This window comes from Zerene cesonia, chromosome 14 (genome assembly GCF_012273895.1).
Source record: "Zerene cesonia ecotype Mississippi chromosome 14, Zerene_cesonia_1.1, whole genome shotgun sequence".
NCBI lineage: Eukaryota > Metazoa > Arthropoda > Insecta > Lepidoptera > Pieridae > Zerene > Zerene cesonia.
In genome coordinates this window covers 4,126,562-4,143,612 of record NC_052115.1, presented here as the reverse complement: position 1 = coordinate 4,143,612, position 17,051 = coordinate 4,126,562, and the positions used below count along the sequence as shown (strand labels likewise).

The window sequence follows — 17,051 nt, the reverse complement described above, 5'->3', positions numbered from 1 at the left end:
CTGCTCCATTGCCGACTGTGACATAAAAAAATAATAATAATTGCTTCATTTTACTTCTAGATTCCACTGAGGAAATTTCCAATAAAGAGAGGAATTTTAAGCTCATTGAAGAGATTAAAGCACTGCTAACATTAACAAATGCAACACCATTCAAAACCAAAACTGCGAAATACTATTGTGCATATTGTTCTACAGAAGGGCCTGTGTTTGAAGATGGTGCTGAGTTACGAATTCATACTATGAACGAACACAGTGAACATAGAACATACAATGTTGACCATTTCATGAGACCATACTGGCTCAATGAAATTCTCAAACTCGATGTTGACAACCTTACATGCAATTTATGTGACACAAAGTTGCCAGACTGGAATGGAATGTTCCAGCACTTTTCTAATGAACACGAAATTGAATTTGATGAAGCCTATACAAGAGTTGTCCCATATATAATAAGGGATAACATCAGATGTGTTTTATGTCATGAGTCATTTAATAACTTCCACCAGCTGGACGGCCACATGAATGCTCATTACAATAACTATATATGTTATGAATGCGGCGACACATTTGTAGCTGCTAGCAGATTAGAAAAACATGTTCAAGTGCATAGCAAGGGTAAATTCCCATGTGATGAATGTGGCAAAGTATTTTCACTGCAAAAGTACCGTGTAAAACATATCAATTTAGTACATCGAGAGAATGAAATAAAGTGTCAGTTTTGTCCTGAAAAATTTAGATCTACATTGCTGCGACAGTTGCATTATGGTGAAAAGCATAAAGATCAAATCAAGGAATATACGTGTGAGTTCTGTGGTACAGTGTTTATTTGTAAGCCAACTTTCATAAAACATTTGCAAAGGAAGCATAGCATTGATAAGAAGAACAAATGTGAATTGTGCGATAAGGCATTTATTAAGAAATATGAATTACGTCTCCACATGTTGCGACACAAGCAGAATAAGAAATACATGTGCACCGTTTGTGGTGAAGGTTTTAGGAAAAAAGCAAATTTTAAGCATCATTTTAAAATTCATCAGAAAGCCAATGCTGAACAAATTATGTTAAATGAATAATACAATAATAATTTTATGAAAATGAGCCAAAAATATATGTCTTTGCTGGTAAGAAGAGACTTCCAAAGCCAATCAGAGGTTCACAAAATGGAAACCAGTCCATACATTTCTAATAATCAAATATTTACTTGATATCCCTTTTCAGGACTATTTCAAAATGGTTCAATCTTACATTGTTCAATAATCATAATACATAAAATCAAAATCTCATTTATTACTTATTTTATTGTTTATTTAGACTTCAATGTTCTACTGCTCGATAAAGGACTCCCACAATTCCATACGGGAGCAAACCCTGTGCCTATTTTTTATATGATTATTCATACAAATGTATGGGTTGTTTTATGTACTTACCCTCAGTACTCCTTTTAAATTATTGGATTATCACAACAATATCAAATAGTAGTAGACTTGTAATTTATTATATAATAAAAAACCTTGGCCTTAATATATATTATTTAATAGATAGGATTTTAAAGTACCTAGTTAATAAACAATTGATGCAATATTCCATTTTACGTTCTAATGTGTAAAGTATGTACATATAGGTATCCAATGTTTATCCAAAGAGAATGTATAAGAAGGATAAAGGTAAAAGCTGATTGATGATTAAAACTAATGTTAATAGAATTGGTAAAGTGATGTTCAATTATGTCGATTTGTGTTTAATTTATCATTGCTTTGTGCTCATAATATGCATGTCACAATAAAATTGTTACCATGTAAACAACGTTAGATTACAATCTATCCCGAGATATGACTCGTCGTTGCAGCCTTTTATGACGTCCACTGTTGGACATAGGCCTTCCCCAGAGATTTCCAAATAAGCGGCCTGAATTCAGCGGCTCCCTGCTACTTTAATCAGGTCGTCCGTCCATCTTGTTGAAGGCCGTCCCACGCTGCGACGTCCTGTACGCGGTCGCCATTCGAGAACCTTTCTGCCCCAAAGGTCATCAGTTCTTCGGGCTATGTGCATGTGTATCCTCCCAACGTCACTTAGAGATATTATCTGGCGTTAAATTGTAGTTTGTAACATACGTCGCTAATAATTTTACCGTTTAATTGTGAAATGGGCACAGGTATGAAGGGTTAAGTTAGGTTTGGTTTAGTGGATGCCGGATTATCTATCCAGGTGGGTGGCGTGTCCATCGATTAGTTAGGCAATGCGTTACCTAGGGATTGTCCTTGACGGTCGTTGGACATTTGCGGAGCACTTCCGTCGTCTCACCCCCCGCCTTATCAGGGCGGCCGGGGCACTAGCAAGCTTGCTCCCGAACCTGCGGGGGCCCGGGGACGGATGTCGTCGTCTTTATGCTGGGGTCATCCGTTCCATGGCCCTTTGCGGGGCGCCTATTTGGGCTGACTCTCTCAGTGCCCGTACCAGACCCCTTCTGCGTCGCCCACAGCGGATCATGGCACAGAATATCGAGGGCGTATCGCACTGTCTCCTTTGAGGCGGCATGTGCCATTGCTGCTACCCCTCCATGGGAGCTAGATGCAGTGGTTCTCGCGGATGTATACCGCCGAATCGCTGCATCAAGGTCTTCGGGAGTGGACCCAATCCCAGAGAAGATTTTGCGCTGGAGGGACGCGGCTCGCGAGCAGCTGTATCATGATTGGGAGAGGCGGCTTGAGAACCCTAGCGCAGGTGTGAGGACGGTCGAGGCTATTCGACCGGTCCTTAGAGAGTGGTGTAGTAGACGGCATGGGGTTCTCACGTTTCGCTTGACACAGATATTGTCTGGGCACGGGTGCTTCGGACGATATCTGTGTCGAGTCGCAATACGGGAGCCTACCATGGCCTGTCACTGGTGTCCTTGTCAGGAGGACACAGCAGACCACACTCTGAGTGCGTGCCCTGCCTGGGCCGAAGCTCAGCAATGTTTGGTCGCTGTTGTAGGGCCGGATCTTTCGCTTCCATCTGTAGTTCGCGCAATGGTTGGCAGCATTAGGTCCTGGCGCGCGGTGGTCGCCTTCTGCGAGAAGGCGATTCTGAGGAAAGAGGAAAGAGGAGGCGGAGCCGGTTGCCAGTGACCGCGACCTGCCTCCGTAACGTAGGGCCCTGGACGATGGATCGGGGAAAGGTCCATCGCCCTGAGCGGTGCGGCGGCGTGAGTTGTGTTCCGCTCACGCCGCTTCGCATGAGAATGAGGATGAGGAGACGCATTCGCGTTATTGTCTAAGGGTTTATTGTAACCTGATGGTGGGCTTGTTTGCAGGCGGCCGCAGCCGGGGTAGTGGATGATTTCATAAGAGTTCCCACGGCCTTGGCGAATAGCGCGGGAATACGGGACACAGTGGAGTTTAGTCGGTAGGTCTCTCTAGGCAATGGGAGTCTGACATAACCCACGGCCTTTCCCCGGGCTGTGGGTATGCATGAGCATTCTCCACTTAAAAAAAAAAGGTATGGTTTAGTTTATTTTAAAACTATACAGACGCGTTTGCTTGCAAATTAATGAATTGCGAATTTAACTGTTAGCTAAAATTATGCGTTAAATTTTAATCAGTTTACGAACTAATGATAAAAAATTTTGAATTTGCAATGTGGTCGCTTAGATTACAAACCTAACGATTTTTACAACATGCATATTATGAAATGACAAAGATTTTTTTTTACATAAATTGTTATTTATTTGTATACGACAAAAAATTACGAAAAAATTGCTTGATGTGTTTTTAAAGATTAGACTATATATTACTATATATATTCATTTATTCAACACGACTTCTTCTAGAAGCACGTTTGAGTATTATAATATTTACCATTTACCGCTTTACCACCGGGTTTTTAGATTATTCAGAAATACATTATGAATTAAATGTAAAACAAAAACGGTAAATATGTATGGGTTAGATTTTTATTTAAGTATTTTTATTTGTTAAATTAGTTCAATTGTTGAATTACATTTGTTGCAAAACATGAATTAAGGAGTTTAATTTAACTTCCATGAAACATCCCTACCATTAAAAAAAACACGTGTATGTTTATCGTTCTTAACTATCCATATCACCAACACAAAACAATCATGTGTCAATCGGTATCTTCTTGGTCCCGAGGTGCAATAGTCACAACAATGTAAGATTAAAATTCTAAGAATCACACGTAGTTATATTAATAATGTGGTAAACATACAAATTGCATTGTATAATCAAATACAAGTGTGACTATTTCAAATCTATACGCCATATTGGTGTTTTCCTGAAAAACAAAAATAATTGTGACATAGATATTACTTGAAAGGTTTTTTTAAATCATAATATTGTATGTAAGTATTGTATACCACTCTTAGAATTACATTTTGTTAATTATCACATTGATTATTCATTATATTCTGCATAGAAATGGTTTGGTTACTGTTATATTATTTTAAGATTAAAGTTACATAATATCTAATACAGAGTCTTTAGTACTAGCAGTTTATAATACTGCGAGATAGATGTAAATTTTAGTAATTTAATAAATCTTACAGTTTTTTCATATCATCTATGTTAAGATGGCCAATGATGTCGCTTTTTCCTTGACATCGACTTTTCCATTGTTCTGTCGGCTTATATATCGTCGAAGAGGTATCACGCGCTCGTTTGAAATTTCTACCATTATTTGCTGACATATTGTTATGTAGAATAAAATTTAAATCCAATGTTTCTGTACAGTTATCACTGAAAATTAATGGTGAGCACAAGTATAATACATAGTATAATAATACAGTAAAGAAAATGAGCGACAAATTAACAAACATTTTATAATATCTTTTACCTCAAATCTAATTCCTGAACGAGTTTATCCATTCCGGACTCCAAAGCTGAAACGAAATTTATTTACAAATATTTTGTTATTAAAGGGTGTACGTGTTGGTTGTTGGGTCTTTGAGACATCTATCTAATAGTGGTGTTGTAATAACTAAATGGATGAGCCGCTTTGTAGGTAGAAATGATAGTTTTTTTTTTAAACGATAATCCTATCCATCGAGTTACATTAATAGTACTATTACTGGTTTTAAAATTTATCCCATACTTTCGGTTACAATACTGGCTCTTAGTATATTTTTCCTCTGCCCTTTTCTCGTGATATACCACGTTATAATATAAAAATATGTCTACGTCATACCACAAAAATCATAATGCCGGTATACATATTAATAATAATTGTTTTTTTTTTATTTTAGGAATTTGAAATTTTCAGACTTTAGATAATCTGAGGCCTAAGGCTATGAAATATTGTTACTATTCTGTGTTTAAGTCAATACAGACAATTAAAAAATCGATCTCTTTATACCTTGGTCGTTGGTTTTATTTCCGTTAACAACTGCAGAATTCCCTTTCTCTTTCTTGCATAATCTAGTGCTAGCTTTAGAGTTTGTACGTTCCTGAAAATGTAACATAAAAATTGTAGCTATACAAAATTACAGAACTCCGTTTTTGAAACTAGAATGGGAACCTCCTATGCACGAAATCTGAACACTAGTCGAAATAGTAAAGTATTATGTTATCCGTCGTCAAAAAAGTAAGTCCCCATAAATAATTAACATCATCAGTCCATATAATATGTACCCATTGCAAGGACATGGGCCTTCTATGAGGGTCCTGGCTATTATCACACCACCCTGGCCAAGTAAGGGTTGGTAGATCTCACATGCCGTCGAGCTTGTGATTCTTCGACATGCCGGTTTTCTCACGATGTTTTTCCTTAACCGTTTATAGCAATGGTGAAATGGACAAATTTATTTATTTAGAAATTAAAAACTTTTTAACGGATTTTAAACGCCAGTCTCCCCGTGACCAAGCTCGCTGTAAAGTGTTCGAAACGTCGGGTTAATAATATAATGAATAAATCGCGTTTAAAATCCGTTATCATCATCAGCCCTTATATGTTCCCACTGCTGGGACACAGGCTTCCTATGAGGGTTCAGGCCATAATCCACCACGCTGGCCAAGTGCGGGTTGGCAGATGTCACATGTCGTCGAACTTTCGATTCTCGGACATGCCGGTTTCCTCACGATGTTTTCCTTCACCGTTTTAAGCAGTGGTAATGTTATCTACATGTGCAGATAAATTGAAAAATCAATTTATTTCCTGCACGCTCGCCCGGTCTCGAACCCCGACTTATCAATTTTGAAGTCCGAGGTTCTCACCACTGAGCCACCACTGCTATATCAAATAAAATCCGTTAAAAAGTTTTTAATTTCTAAATGTATAATACTCGCGTAAAATCAAACACAAAAAAAATACTAGATCTATTTATTTTCTGAACGCTCGCCTGTCTTGAAACCCTGATTTTTCGATTTGAACGATCCGAGGTCCTACCCACCATCGGTTTATATCATGCATGCTATGAGGAACTTTAATTACTATTTATGACCATTAAACAATATCATTGGAGAAAATCGTACGTTTACGCGTTGAATATTTTCTTACCAAAGGCCACATCCTTCAAAAGGTACTTTAAAATTTCTTATCAATTTGCTACCCCTTACCAAGGCTTTATTACTGTCTACACTTACACAGGTCACACTATCACCCCTCATCTTGTTAATTTGCTTGGGATTTTTTATTTTTCTCTTGTTTTCTCTCCACTTGCTAAGAGCTAATTCTTGGCATCTTTTTAAATTGCTATATTCGACATACCACTGCGTATGAGATTTAACATCTTCAACTTTTACTCCTTAAACGGAAAACAATAATACGAAGTTTTTAAATATTTTTAAAATAAAACAATACAACAAATATTATGATAAACGGGCTAATCAGAACTGAACTATTAATTTAAAACCAGTTAAAGACGTTAGTCCTGTCCTGTTAATACTATGTTAACGGATTCGCAGGCACGACTCTGCGGATATACATGTGGTGATAGCTTACTATCAGGCGAACCACCAGCTCGGTTGTCTGTTGACATAAAAAAAATGGATTTTCCAAGTACAAATCAAACTAATCAGTTATTTTTTTCTTCCTTAAAACACATACCAAATATCTTTTGTAGAACTTCATCTTGAAATCTAATGTAAGTAACGTCCGAAAATGGCGGCGTATCAAATACTTCGTCACCGTTGTAGTGTTTACTCCAAATATTTACAAAAATATTATGATTGTATTCATCCCATCCGCCATAACGGTTACAACTGTTTTTCATGAAGTCTTGAAAACGTTGAACTTCCTAAAATTTAAAATGCATCCGGCATATGATCCGACGTGTCCGGCCAATGAAAACCAATTATGAATGAATTAACCTACTTAGTACCTACCATACTTTCAATATATTACGCTTAATATGCTATATTGACCGATTACCTTAGCCGACCAATCGTGAAATTTTGCTGATCAATTAGTAGTTTTACAGACAGAATGTTTAAAACGCAAACTCACGGTATTTAAAATTATATTGCTGAACATTGATTTTACGCGAGATCGCTGACTATATATTTTTAGCGATAAAAACTTTGTATTCAATAGAAATATATGAATTAATGCTGCTTTTGGCGGCTAACCATTTAATTACTTTTCGTTTTATTTAGATATAATAATATAAATAAGATATAATAATACAATGGAAAGACTTACAGCACATTTAAATGGTGAATTTATTATGGCTCTAACGGGACTTGGCACTACTTCGTTGTAATGTGGTTTTGGGTATACTCTTGCATGTTTTGTGGTTTTACTGTACTTTGTGTAATCTGGCTTTTCTTGTACCTAAAAGAAATAAGGAAAAAGTCGTTTATTGCTTCTCGTACATATAAAATCACAAACAGATTACATATTAGATACTATAATACATATTATACAATAAGATATTGTACAAATTCCTTACATATCTCTTATAGTAGCAAAAGACTTCATGTGCTATTGTTGTCCAAAACTAATATCGTATTTTATATTGTATAAAAAATTGTTATTACTATTATTATATTATATATATTAATGATTAATATAGGTATGTAGATGAAGTTTCGTTGTATAGATTTTTTCGGCTCCGCCCGGGTAGACGTACTATGTATTATACATGCAGAGAATTTTTTATATGAATGTAAATATTCAGAAGCTATAGATTCAAAATATTTCGAAAAGTTAAGTTTCTACGGGCAAAAATAAAAATACCTTATTGATAATGTAATAAAACAGATACCTGCTTTAAAATTTCTTGCTCGGCTACTCTTAATATACTTATTTCTTTACTTAAATAGTTTTTAAAGTATTTCATTTTTTCATCCAAGTCAAATATATCTTTTTTGATATCATCGAGATCTGGAAAACATATGTATATTGGTGATTACACTTAATACAAATAATGGCTTCCTATGTGTTGGTGTAGATATGTTGTTCTACATAGATTTTTATTTTAAGAAACCCAAATACCTACATAAATACATTTGAATTTAAAAAGCTTTTGTATTATTTATATCTTTTTGCTCTTAAAGCATTCTTTTTCATTTTTTTTTTTAATCAGATATCAAGGCACGTACCTATGTTCTTCAAGTTTTCTTGATCATTGGTAATTGCTTTCACATCTTCAAATAAATTTTTAATTTCAGCATAAGTTTTCTTTATGTTATTCATATATTTTTTTAGGTCCAAGTGCATACTTTTACGGGAGCATTCAAATTCTTCGTCATCATATTTTCCCGGGCTTTTATTTGCAGCGGCTGTTAAAATTTCCTCTTGTATTTTTAATCTTCTTAATTTTGCATAATAATTTCCACAGTACGCGCCGGTTCCAGAAGCTGTGCTTAATTTAGATTCTGTTAAAGACTTACTATCCATATTATTAATCAATCACCGTAACTAACATAATAATCAGCATTCATATGGTTATTAAATATCGATCAAACATGAAACAACATCGTAGCAAGCGTCGGTGGTAGAGGGTTAGCATCGAATTAGGGGCTTACAAAAATATAAACTGTTGCATATCGTGTTCTTTCTTTTACGAATCTGTATTTCAGACTTTCTAAAACAATCATAATAATAATTATTTATTATTTCATATTTGCTCCACATTTATGATCATCAAGCAGAATTATTCCCAAACTGCAGTTTGTCATTTTGAAATGTCAAGTGTCAAATAAATATCCCAAAGTCGGCGGGTTAACAAGAATGGATTTATTGATTGTGTTTAAAAAAGTTTTAAATTATTAAAATATATAATAACACAATTTTCAAACATGTTTACGCGTTCTAGATTGTTTCTGTCTAAGGCCCTTTCTTTAAAAGTTGGTAGTTTAAAAATTCATGTGTTGGTTCTTTTCGTGTTTCAGATAATGATATTTTAATTTAAACTTTATATATTTCAGAATGTGATTAATGTTGAATATCAAAATGATGGCCGATTCCTTTATAGCGTTGCAGCAGCACGATATCGTTCGACAACACCCTTAAATACCATTATAATGTTCGTACCACAACAAGAGGTTAGTTGTAAATTTGTTAGAAATAAATTGAGATAAAATTCTAGCTAAAACAGTAAACCGTTTACATTTCCCTAAAAACAATTGTTTCTGTGAATTGCGCTAAATAATTTCCTATATTATAATAGGCTTCTTATTGGAATTTTTTTCATTAAAAAACAGCTTTGTTTCAAGATAATTGGTAAATAATAATCTGAAATCATTGCTTTTAAATTTTTAACTTCAGGAATTGTTTCGGTTTTTTTGATAATGTTTGTAATAATACAATTATGGACAATGGAAGAGGAGCATTATTATTACATAACAGTTTCCAGTTTTCCATGATGCAAAGTGGTTACTTTATTTATGACATAATATTTTTTTAGTATTGCAGTATCCTATTCTATTTATTTGTATTTTTTTATTGTGTGATAGGAAAGTGCTAGCCTATTATCTCGCCTACTTATCTATTTTCTTAGACATTTTCGGTGCAATTAGTTGGTGTATAACTTAAACATTTTTTTTAATAAGAATTATTGCACAATGTCTTTGTTTTTATCAAATGTAATTAATCCATTGAATTGCTAAATTTTTGATATATAACACTCTATTTTTAGGCTTGGATTGTTGAGAGAATGGGCAAATTTCACAGAATACTGGACCCTGGCTTAAACATACTATGGCCGATTGTAGATAAAATAAAATATGTTCAGAGTTTGAAAGAAATAGCCATTGATGTTCCCAAGCAAAGTGCCATCACTTCGGATAATGTAACTCTGAGTATTGATGGTGTGCTGTATTTGAGGATAATAGATCCTTATTTAGGTATTGTTTTTTTATTTTGATATTCATTGAAGAATTGGAATTATTAAGCTTTAAAGATTTTTAAGTTTGGTTGGTTTTATATTGAATAGTGAGGTAATATATGTTATAGATACTGCTTATAATAGTAGATACATACTCTATATTATTTTAATTTTCGATTATGTTAACATGGTATTTTTTAATGCTACATATAATTTAGTTGTTAATTGATTATTTATTATAAATAAATTAAAATATAATGGGCTGACATCTAAAAATATAAATTTCAGCATCTTATGGAGTTGAAGATCCAGAGTTTGCTATCACACAACTTGCTCAAACAACAATGAGGTCTGAATTAGGAACAATATCTCTTGATAAAGTGTTTAGAGAGAGGGAATCTCTCAATGTGTCTATTGTTGATTCAATAAATAAAGCCAGTGAAGCTTGGGGCATAACCTGCCTTCGGTATGAAATAAGTAAGTACACAACAGCATTAGAATGTCACATTTATGTGTAATTTTTTTTTAAGTAAAAGCCATTGTTTTATTCATCACTTCCTCCCAACTGAGTTGAGTAATATCTACATCTTATAAATATTCTTTTGCGCTTGCATAAATGTGAACATACATGAGAAAAGACTTTGAAACTAATGTATCAGGTGTACACATTCCTCACATTTTTTTTGATTTCATAGAAATTGAAACATTACAAATTTATTGAAATTTTACATTTTAAGGGGATATAAAACTACCATCTCGAGTGCACGAAGCGATGCAAATGCAAGTGGAGGCTGAACGACGAAAACGCGCCGCCATTTTAGAGTCGGAGGGAGTTCGTGCAGCAGATATTAATGTTGCCGAGGGTAAACGGCAAGCCCGAATCTTGGCATCTGGTAAGTGCTTGTTATTTATGTTAGGAATTTGAAAACTATGAATTAGTATCAATTATTATCAGTTATGTATTTGTGTTAATTATTTTTCAATGAAAATGGCTGAATTTTTACTGATTTTAAAGCTTTTAGGACTCTGTATCCTACATTAGCTCAGCTATAGTAAAAATTTGAATTGGTGGAGCAAAAGTAAAACATATCTTTTTCCCAATAAGGACTCTACAAATCGATCTCCATGGAATTTCCTTGGTCACTGCTTCATCCAAAAATTTTTAATAATTTTATTGTAAGGGTGAATTTTTGTATGGCTATCCATCCAAAAATTATGTATTTTTTATTTATTATTAAATTATGCATTTGATGAAATAACCTTTTGTAGAGGCGGAGAAGCAGGAACAAATTAATAAGGCGTCCGGAGAGGCGCAGGCGATGCTCGCGATCGCGGAGGCGCGCGCGCGCGGCCTGCAGCGCGTCGCCGCCGCACTCGGCGCGCCCGTGAGTGACGTGTCTCTAGTTAACACTAGTTAAATTTTAGTTTAGAGTATAGACTAGTTAAAATCAGGAGTTACTCAATTACATTTTATTCATCTTCAACGAAAAATGTACAAATAAGGATCTTAAAAAATAAAATGGTAAAAAATGAGTACAATTTGTTTAGCGGCCTTATCACTTAGAAGTGATAAGGCCGCCTTTTATAGTAATTGTTGCCCTCGGCTTTGCTCGCGTGGTCAAAGAAATTGGGAACGAGATGATTCATCACGGTTTTAAGTAGATTTGCGAGAGACAGACAGAGAGGTGCTGAGGTGGTGAAATTCAATACATATGTATATCTCCAGTTTATATATAGTTATTGAGAGTCACTTATTTCCTGTAATAATCTTTTTTTTTTGTGATTGTCGTATTTTCGTGTAAAATATAGGACTAATTATTGTATGTTTAACAGGACAGCAAACACGCAGCGTCACTGACTATAGCTGAACAGTACGTGGCGGCGTTTAACAAGCTAGCAAGAACCAATAACACACTTATTCTACCAGCTAATGCGGGTGATGTCTCTAATGTTGTTGCTCAGGTACTTGCTTACTTACAGGTGTTACTTTTTAATGTGTTATTGCTCGGGATTTATTATTTCTGATTGGTAAAATATACATTTTCAAGGTGTAAAAACTTATGCCTTTATTTAAATATAAATAAATAAAAAATTAAGCTTACATCGACATGAATAATGAAGAGGGTATGAATTCGTTAAATTAGATTGAATAAATAATAATTGTATTTTGTGTATTCTAAATATTCCGAGGTATGGTAGTGGTTCACGAAATAAATTTTAAAAATATTTTAGCGATTTTATAAATATTATGACTAATTATACTGTATTATTTACAGGCCATGTCAATATATTCGACAGTAACAGCGCATAATAACCAGGTATCACGTCCGCACGGCGAACCAATTATTCCAGAAATAATGTCTGAAGACCCACTATTCAAATTAAATACGCTTAACGAGAGAGGCACAACCCTTGCAGGCCAACCGGTCCCTGAAGAATCGAATGACTTGGCGGAATACTTCTCGGATGATGAAGAAAGAGAAAAAGCGTTACAGGCCCAAAAAGAAAAGAAAAAATTACAAACCATGGAAAAGGAAACATAGGATTGTTAAGTTTAGAGATGCTTGTTATTAAATAAAAGTATTTAAAAGTTTTGACAGAGTTTTTATTTAACAAACTTACAAAACACGTCACATTCTTATAATATTACTATATTTTTGTTTATAAACATTATGCATATAACATTAAAATATTACATTTTATAGATTCTAGCAGCTACTACATTATTACATACAAAAACTAGTATAACTTGGCCTTATTATAGTATATTTAATCTTTACTTCGTAATTGTTTGCGGTCATTTTGGTAATAATCTACATCCTGACTCAAAAATTTGAGCTTGATATAAAGTGCATTCTTATCTATATAAACCTTTTGTGTGTTTTATCAATCCAAAGCTTAGAACAACTGATATATAATAAAGGTAAATCTAATAAAGATATGTAACTGTTATTAAATTTCTGTTTTAAAATGCTATTTATCCCATGTTATTACTATAGGAATTATTAATTTAGAGGAATGTTATTTCTTATTCAAAGTTGAAAAATAAATTCATTTAGCGCAGGGCAATACGCTGTGCTTTAGAATTCATTTCATAAGCAGTTCAGGGAATAAGGTTACACTATCAATATATATATATTACATATATAATGTATATTTAAGACATTATATGGTCAAGAAAATTAAAAGTTTTCTCTTTTTGAGAAAGAATAACATGGTATTCATGAAAGTAAAATAGAAATAAGATTCATAGTGTTTTCTTGTAGGTAAGTACTAAATATGTATTTAGAAATTAAAGATTGGTTATTTTATACAATGAATTGTGTTTAAAAGCATGTCAATTTAAAATATATGTATACAAATACAACTTACTTTAATAACATTAACATAGATTTAAAAATTGTGTCCTTCAAGCTCTATATAGGAATTTTCAATATTAATATATTTAAATGACTATTGGCTACATCAAAGAAGCTTAATTTTTGATGCAGTTCTAAATTCGGTTTTAATCGCAATGAAAAGTCTCAAGATATCTTTACCATTTTATCCCTTTGATTAAAGTAACTTACTGTGCCCTCCTCAGTGCTCATTTGGTTCTGATTGGGCATTTTGTGTAAACTTAGATATGATGCAGAAATATCTGTGCCATCAAATTGCCTTAAATGTATCTGTAAAAAAATTAAAAACAATAACAATTATAACCAAACATTCACACTGATATTATAAATGTGAAATTTTGTCCATCAATCACGTTAAAATTTCTGAACGGATTTAAATGAAATTTAGTATACAGACGGGTATAAACAAACTTGGGTGATTGAATACCCGATTTTTTTTTTATCCCGATTAAATGCTCTCTTGGGTTAAACAGGAATCGCGTCTAGTAACTGATAAAAACATTTTCAGTTGCTGTTGAGAAATTTATTAAGAATGTTATCTGTATCATTATATATATATCTGTATCATTATTTTCGTGCAATTTATGATTTTTTTAAAAGAGCCTATATTTTCTAAATTGGTCTCTTACCAGTAAATGCAAGTTGACTTCATCACTTCTACTCAAGTACGGGAAGTTACCGCCACTTTTGAGATGGGCTAGTTTAGCTTGCGGGTATGATTTGTAAAGATCCTCACGAACCCTTGAACTAAGTGCGCTTTCATCCCAAACATCCATAATAGTTATTGGTATATCATATAGTTTTTGGGGCTGAATGTAACATGGCGTACAATTGAGTGTCAACCTTGATGCCAATTCTGATTGTGTTAAGGACTCCAGCTAAAATAGATTAAAAATGTTCAACGATTAACATAAGTATAGTTTATTTTCAAAAATATTTTTAATGTTGCTCTTTGGCAGGATAAATTGTATGAAGTGAGTGCCGAAAGAAAAAAGATCATCATGGCATATGAAATGAAGAAAGTTAGAGTTTCAAAGAAATCAATATCTGTCCTTCAATAGTTTTCCGTCTGTGGCTTCTACCACAAGGTCGAATAAAAGACAATCAGGCAGAGGTTTATCTCCTATAAAAAATTTAAAATAATCTATTTCTTTTCTCATGTCTCAAACTATCTCTATCCCAAATTTCATCCAAATTGGTTCTGCCATTCTTGAATTATAAATATAGTAACTAACGCTACTTTAACACATTTGAATAACCTAATAGCCATCATATAAATATATACCAATGTAAATAGATTATAGTTACAAAAAAAAAAAGAATAAATATTAATAATCTTAATGACATCTAAAGAAACAAGTTTGTCTGACATTTGGAACTTTATGTAAAGTATTTTATCAGTACATCAGCTATTTTAATATTTATAACCAGTATTTGCAAGTTGTTTACATATGTTTCAACATTCAATCTCATTTCATTTTAGATAAATTAATACTTATTTGTCGTTTTAACAATCATTATTACTTCTTTTTCATATCTGATATGTAACAATAGATTATAAAATATGTAGAAAAGGAAAAATCTATTCTATAAATATGCAGAACATTATTAAAATACTTGTAAATCGAGATATTTAACTTACTATTCATTTAATACATCTTAAATGCTTTCTGACAAAGAGCAGAAAATTTGATATATACCCATTTAATAAGCAAAGGTTATGTTTTTAATAAGTTCATCTTGAAATATCTATTTTCATCATAACTCCATAAAATTTGTTTAAATAATTTAGGATATTAATTTCATTTTATCTCACTATTCAATAAGAAAAGTAATTGCATACCCTTTCAACCATAAAGTCAATTGATTCGGCTATTCTTTTATCAACTTTATCTGCAACAAAATTTCCCATCAGCATTCTTTTCAACACCAGAGATGGTAAAAGCCAAAATAATGCAGCTGAATCATTATACTCAAACACGGAGGTGTCTGTGAAAGTGTTGCATAGTACAAGGGATACTACTCTAGGACAGTTATGTGTGTACTCTGCAAACTTCTGTGCTACAAATCCACCTGGAAATATTAATATAGAAATTAAATTTAACTTTTTATTTAACATATTAGTTTCCTGATTTTTATGAAAGTAATGTAAGTTAACTACCTAAGGATGTGCCGAAGATATGAACTTTATCCAATTCTAGGTAATCAATGAGTTTCTTGAATCCATCACACCATTCTTTTATATTCCAGTATGGAGGAGATTCTGCAGCTATAACACGAATACCTCGAGAAGCGAGTCCCATAACTTGCTTAAAAAATATATCAGCAGTACCCGAAACAGGCGGTAGACATATTATCGGACACGAAAGGGATTTCGGTCCACTATCGAATATTTTCCAAGGCTAAAAAAACAACATCACATACATAAAAATCGAGTAGAGATTGAAATAGGTCATTAACTCTTAGATAGTGGTTTATTTACCTTGGCTCCATCAGAATCAACGACTATTTTTCGCAAAGGAATACTACTTCGGAAACTTAAATATTCATTTGATTGCGACAAATCGCACGAGAAACTCATGTTTAACTGGTAGTTTTAAAAATTTATATCGAGCGCACTATTTATACAGTCTATAATAACGCGTAGCTAATCATTTCTCATTAGTAAAAGTGGAAATCATAATTTGCTAGAATAAATATTGATAGTCTACTTGATAGTCGTTTGGCATTTGAGTTGAATTAATTGACATTAATGACATCAATAACATATCAGTGTCATACGTATTTCTTTTAACCTATAGTACTAGCATATTTGACATAGACTAAATCTCACTAAACTAAAGACTTATTACACAGTATAAATTTGGTGTGAATATCATTCTATATCGGCCGACACCATTAGATTAAGATCAGTAAATAATGTTACTCGATAGATACATATAGAAAATATGTGTAAACCGTTTTCAGGCTGAAAAACATTGATCTTCGCGACTCTTACGCAAATTCTTGAACCAAGGCAAGGCAGTTTTAGTTTATATATCAATACCGCACGTACATATGCCGTCATTCCAATTCAATTCGCCGTCACTATGGATGGTGAGATATACATGAAGAATTTTTCTTTCAATATTTTAAATTTATAAAGTTTGACCTGTTACGCCAAGTCTTTAAACAAATTTAAATGCGACCCTCAAGCACACGTCATCAGCATGAATTGGGCCAGCTCGCACCGGGTAAAATGTCGTTTGTCTATGCTTCACGACTAAAACTCAGTACCGATTTGGATGACACATGGTACAAATATAGTTTTTAACTCATAGAACGGGATAGGTAACTCTGGGACTGCCTATATATTCCTTTGATTACGTGGGTGATGCTGCGGGCGGAAAGTG

The 17,051-nt window shown here is 33.4% G+C and overlaps 4 protein-coding genes across 5 annotated transcripts in view; 2 read left to right on the top strand and 2 right to left on the bottom strand.

Annotated features, from left to right (window-relative positions):
* The window catches only part of LOC119831939 (zinc finger protein 28-like), a 6,938-nt gene extending 5,421 nt beyond the window's left edge, over nucleotides 1–1,517 (top strand). The window contains exon 5 of the mRNA XM_038355508.1: nucleotides 61–1,517. Within this exon, the coding sequence (XP_038211436.1) occupies nucleotides 61–1,073 (1,013 nt within the window). The 3' untranslated portion in view covers nucleotides 1,074–1,517. The remainder of the gene's footprint in view (nucleotides 1–60) is intronic.
* Nucleotides 1,518–3,814: 2,297 nt separating this feature from the next.
* LOC119831923 lies at nucleotides 3,815–8,687 on the bottom strand. The gene is made up of 8 exons (XM_038355493.1): nucleotides 8,655–8,687; nucleotides 7,633–7,764; nucleotides 7,039–7,228; nucleotides 6,576–6,736; nucleotides 5,350–5,440; nucleotides 4,831–4,876; nucleotides 4,542–4,733; nucleotides 3,815–4,272 (listed from the first exon to the last, which is right to left on the bottom strand). Exons 1-8 carry the CDS (start codon nucleotides 8,685–8,687, stop codon nucleotides 4,239–4,241), a joined length of 879 nt encoding a protein of 292 aa, XP_038211421.1. The 3' UTR covers nucleotides 3,815–4,238.
* A 426-nt stretch (nucleotides 8,688–9,113) lies between these two features.
* LOC119832016 (stomatin-like protein 2, mitochondrial) lies at nucleotides 9,114–12,855 on the top strand. Its single transcript, XM_038355601.1, has 8 exons — nucleotides 9,114–9,281; nucleotides 9,363–9,479; nucleotides 10,073–10,280; nucleotides 10,550–10,738; nucleotides 10,999–11,154; nucleotides 11,531–11,646; nucleotides 12,095–12,223; nucleotides 12,538–12,855. Exons 1-8 carry the CDS (start codon nucleotides 9,234–9,236, stop codon nucleotides 12,802–12,804), a joined length of 1,230 nt encoding a protein of 409 aa, XP_038211529.1. The 5' UTR covers nucleotides 9,114–9,233; the 3' UTR covers nucleotides 12,805–12,855.
* A 146-nt stretch (nucleotides 12,856–13,001) lies between these two features.
* Nucleotides 13,002–17,051, bottom strand: part of LOC119832001 (maspardin-like) — a 6,351-nt gene continuing 2,301 nt past the window's right edge. The window contains exons 1-5 of one of the 2 annotated variants that reach the window (XM_038355578.1): nucleotides 16,142–16,394; nucleotides 15,821–16,061; nucleotides 15,503–15,732; nucleotides 14,289–14,537; nucleotides 13,002–13,929 (exon numbers count right to left, since the gene is read on the bottom strand). In XM_038355578.1, coding sequence (XP_038211506.1) covers nucleotides 13,786–13,929; nucleotides 14,289–14,537; nucleotides 15,503–15,732; nucleotides 15,821–16,061; nucleotides 16,142–16,240 — 963 coding nt within the window. In that variant the 5' untranslated portion in view covers nucleotides 16,241–16,394 and the 3' untranslated portion in view covers nucleotides 13,002–13,785. Of the gene's footprint in view, nucleotides 13,930–14,288; nucleotides 14,538–15,502; nucleotides 15,733–15,820; nucleotides 16,062–16,141; nucleotides 16,395–17,051 lie in introns of those variants that run through there. The other variant, XM_038355580.1, reaches the window with a different exon arrangement.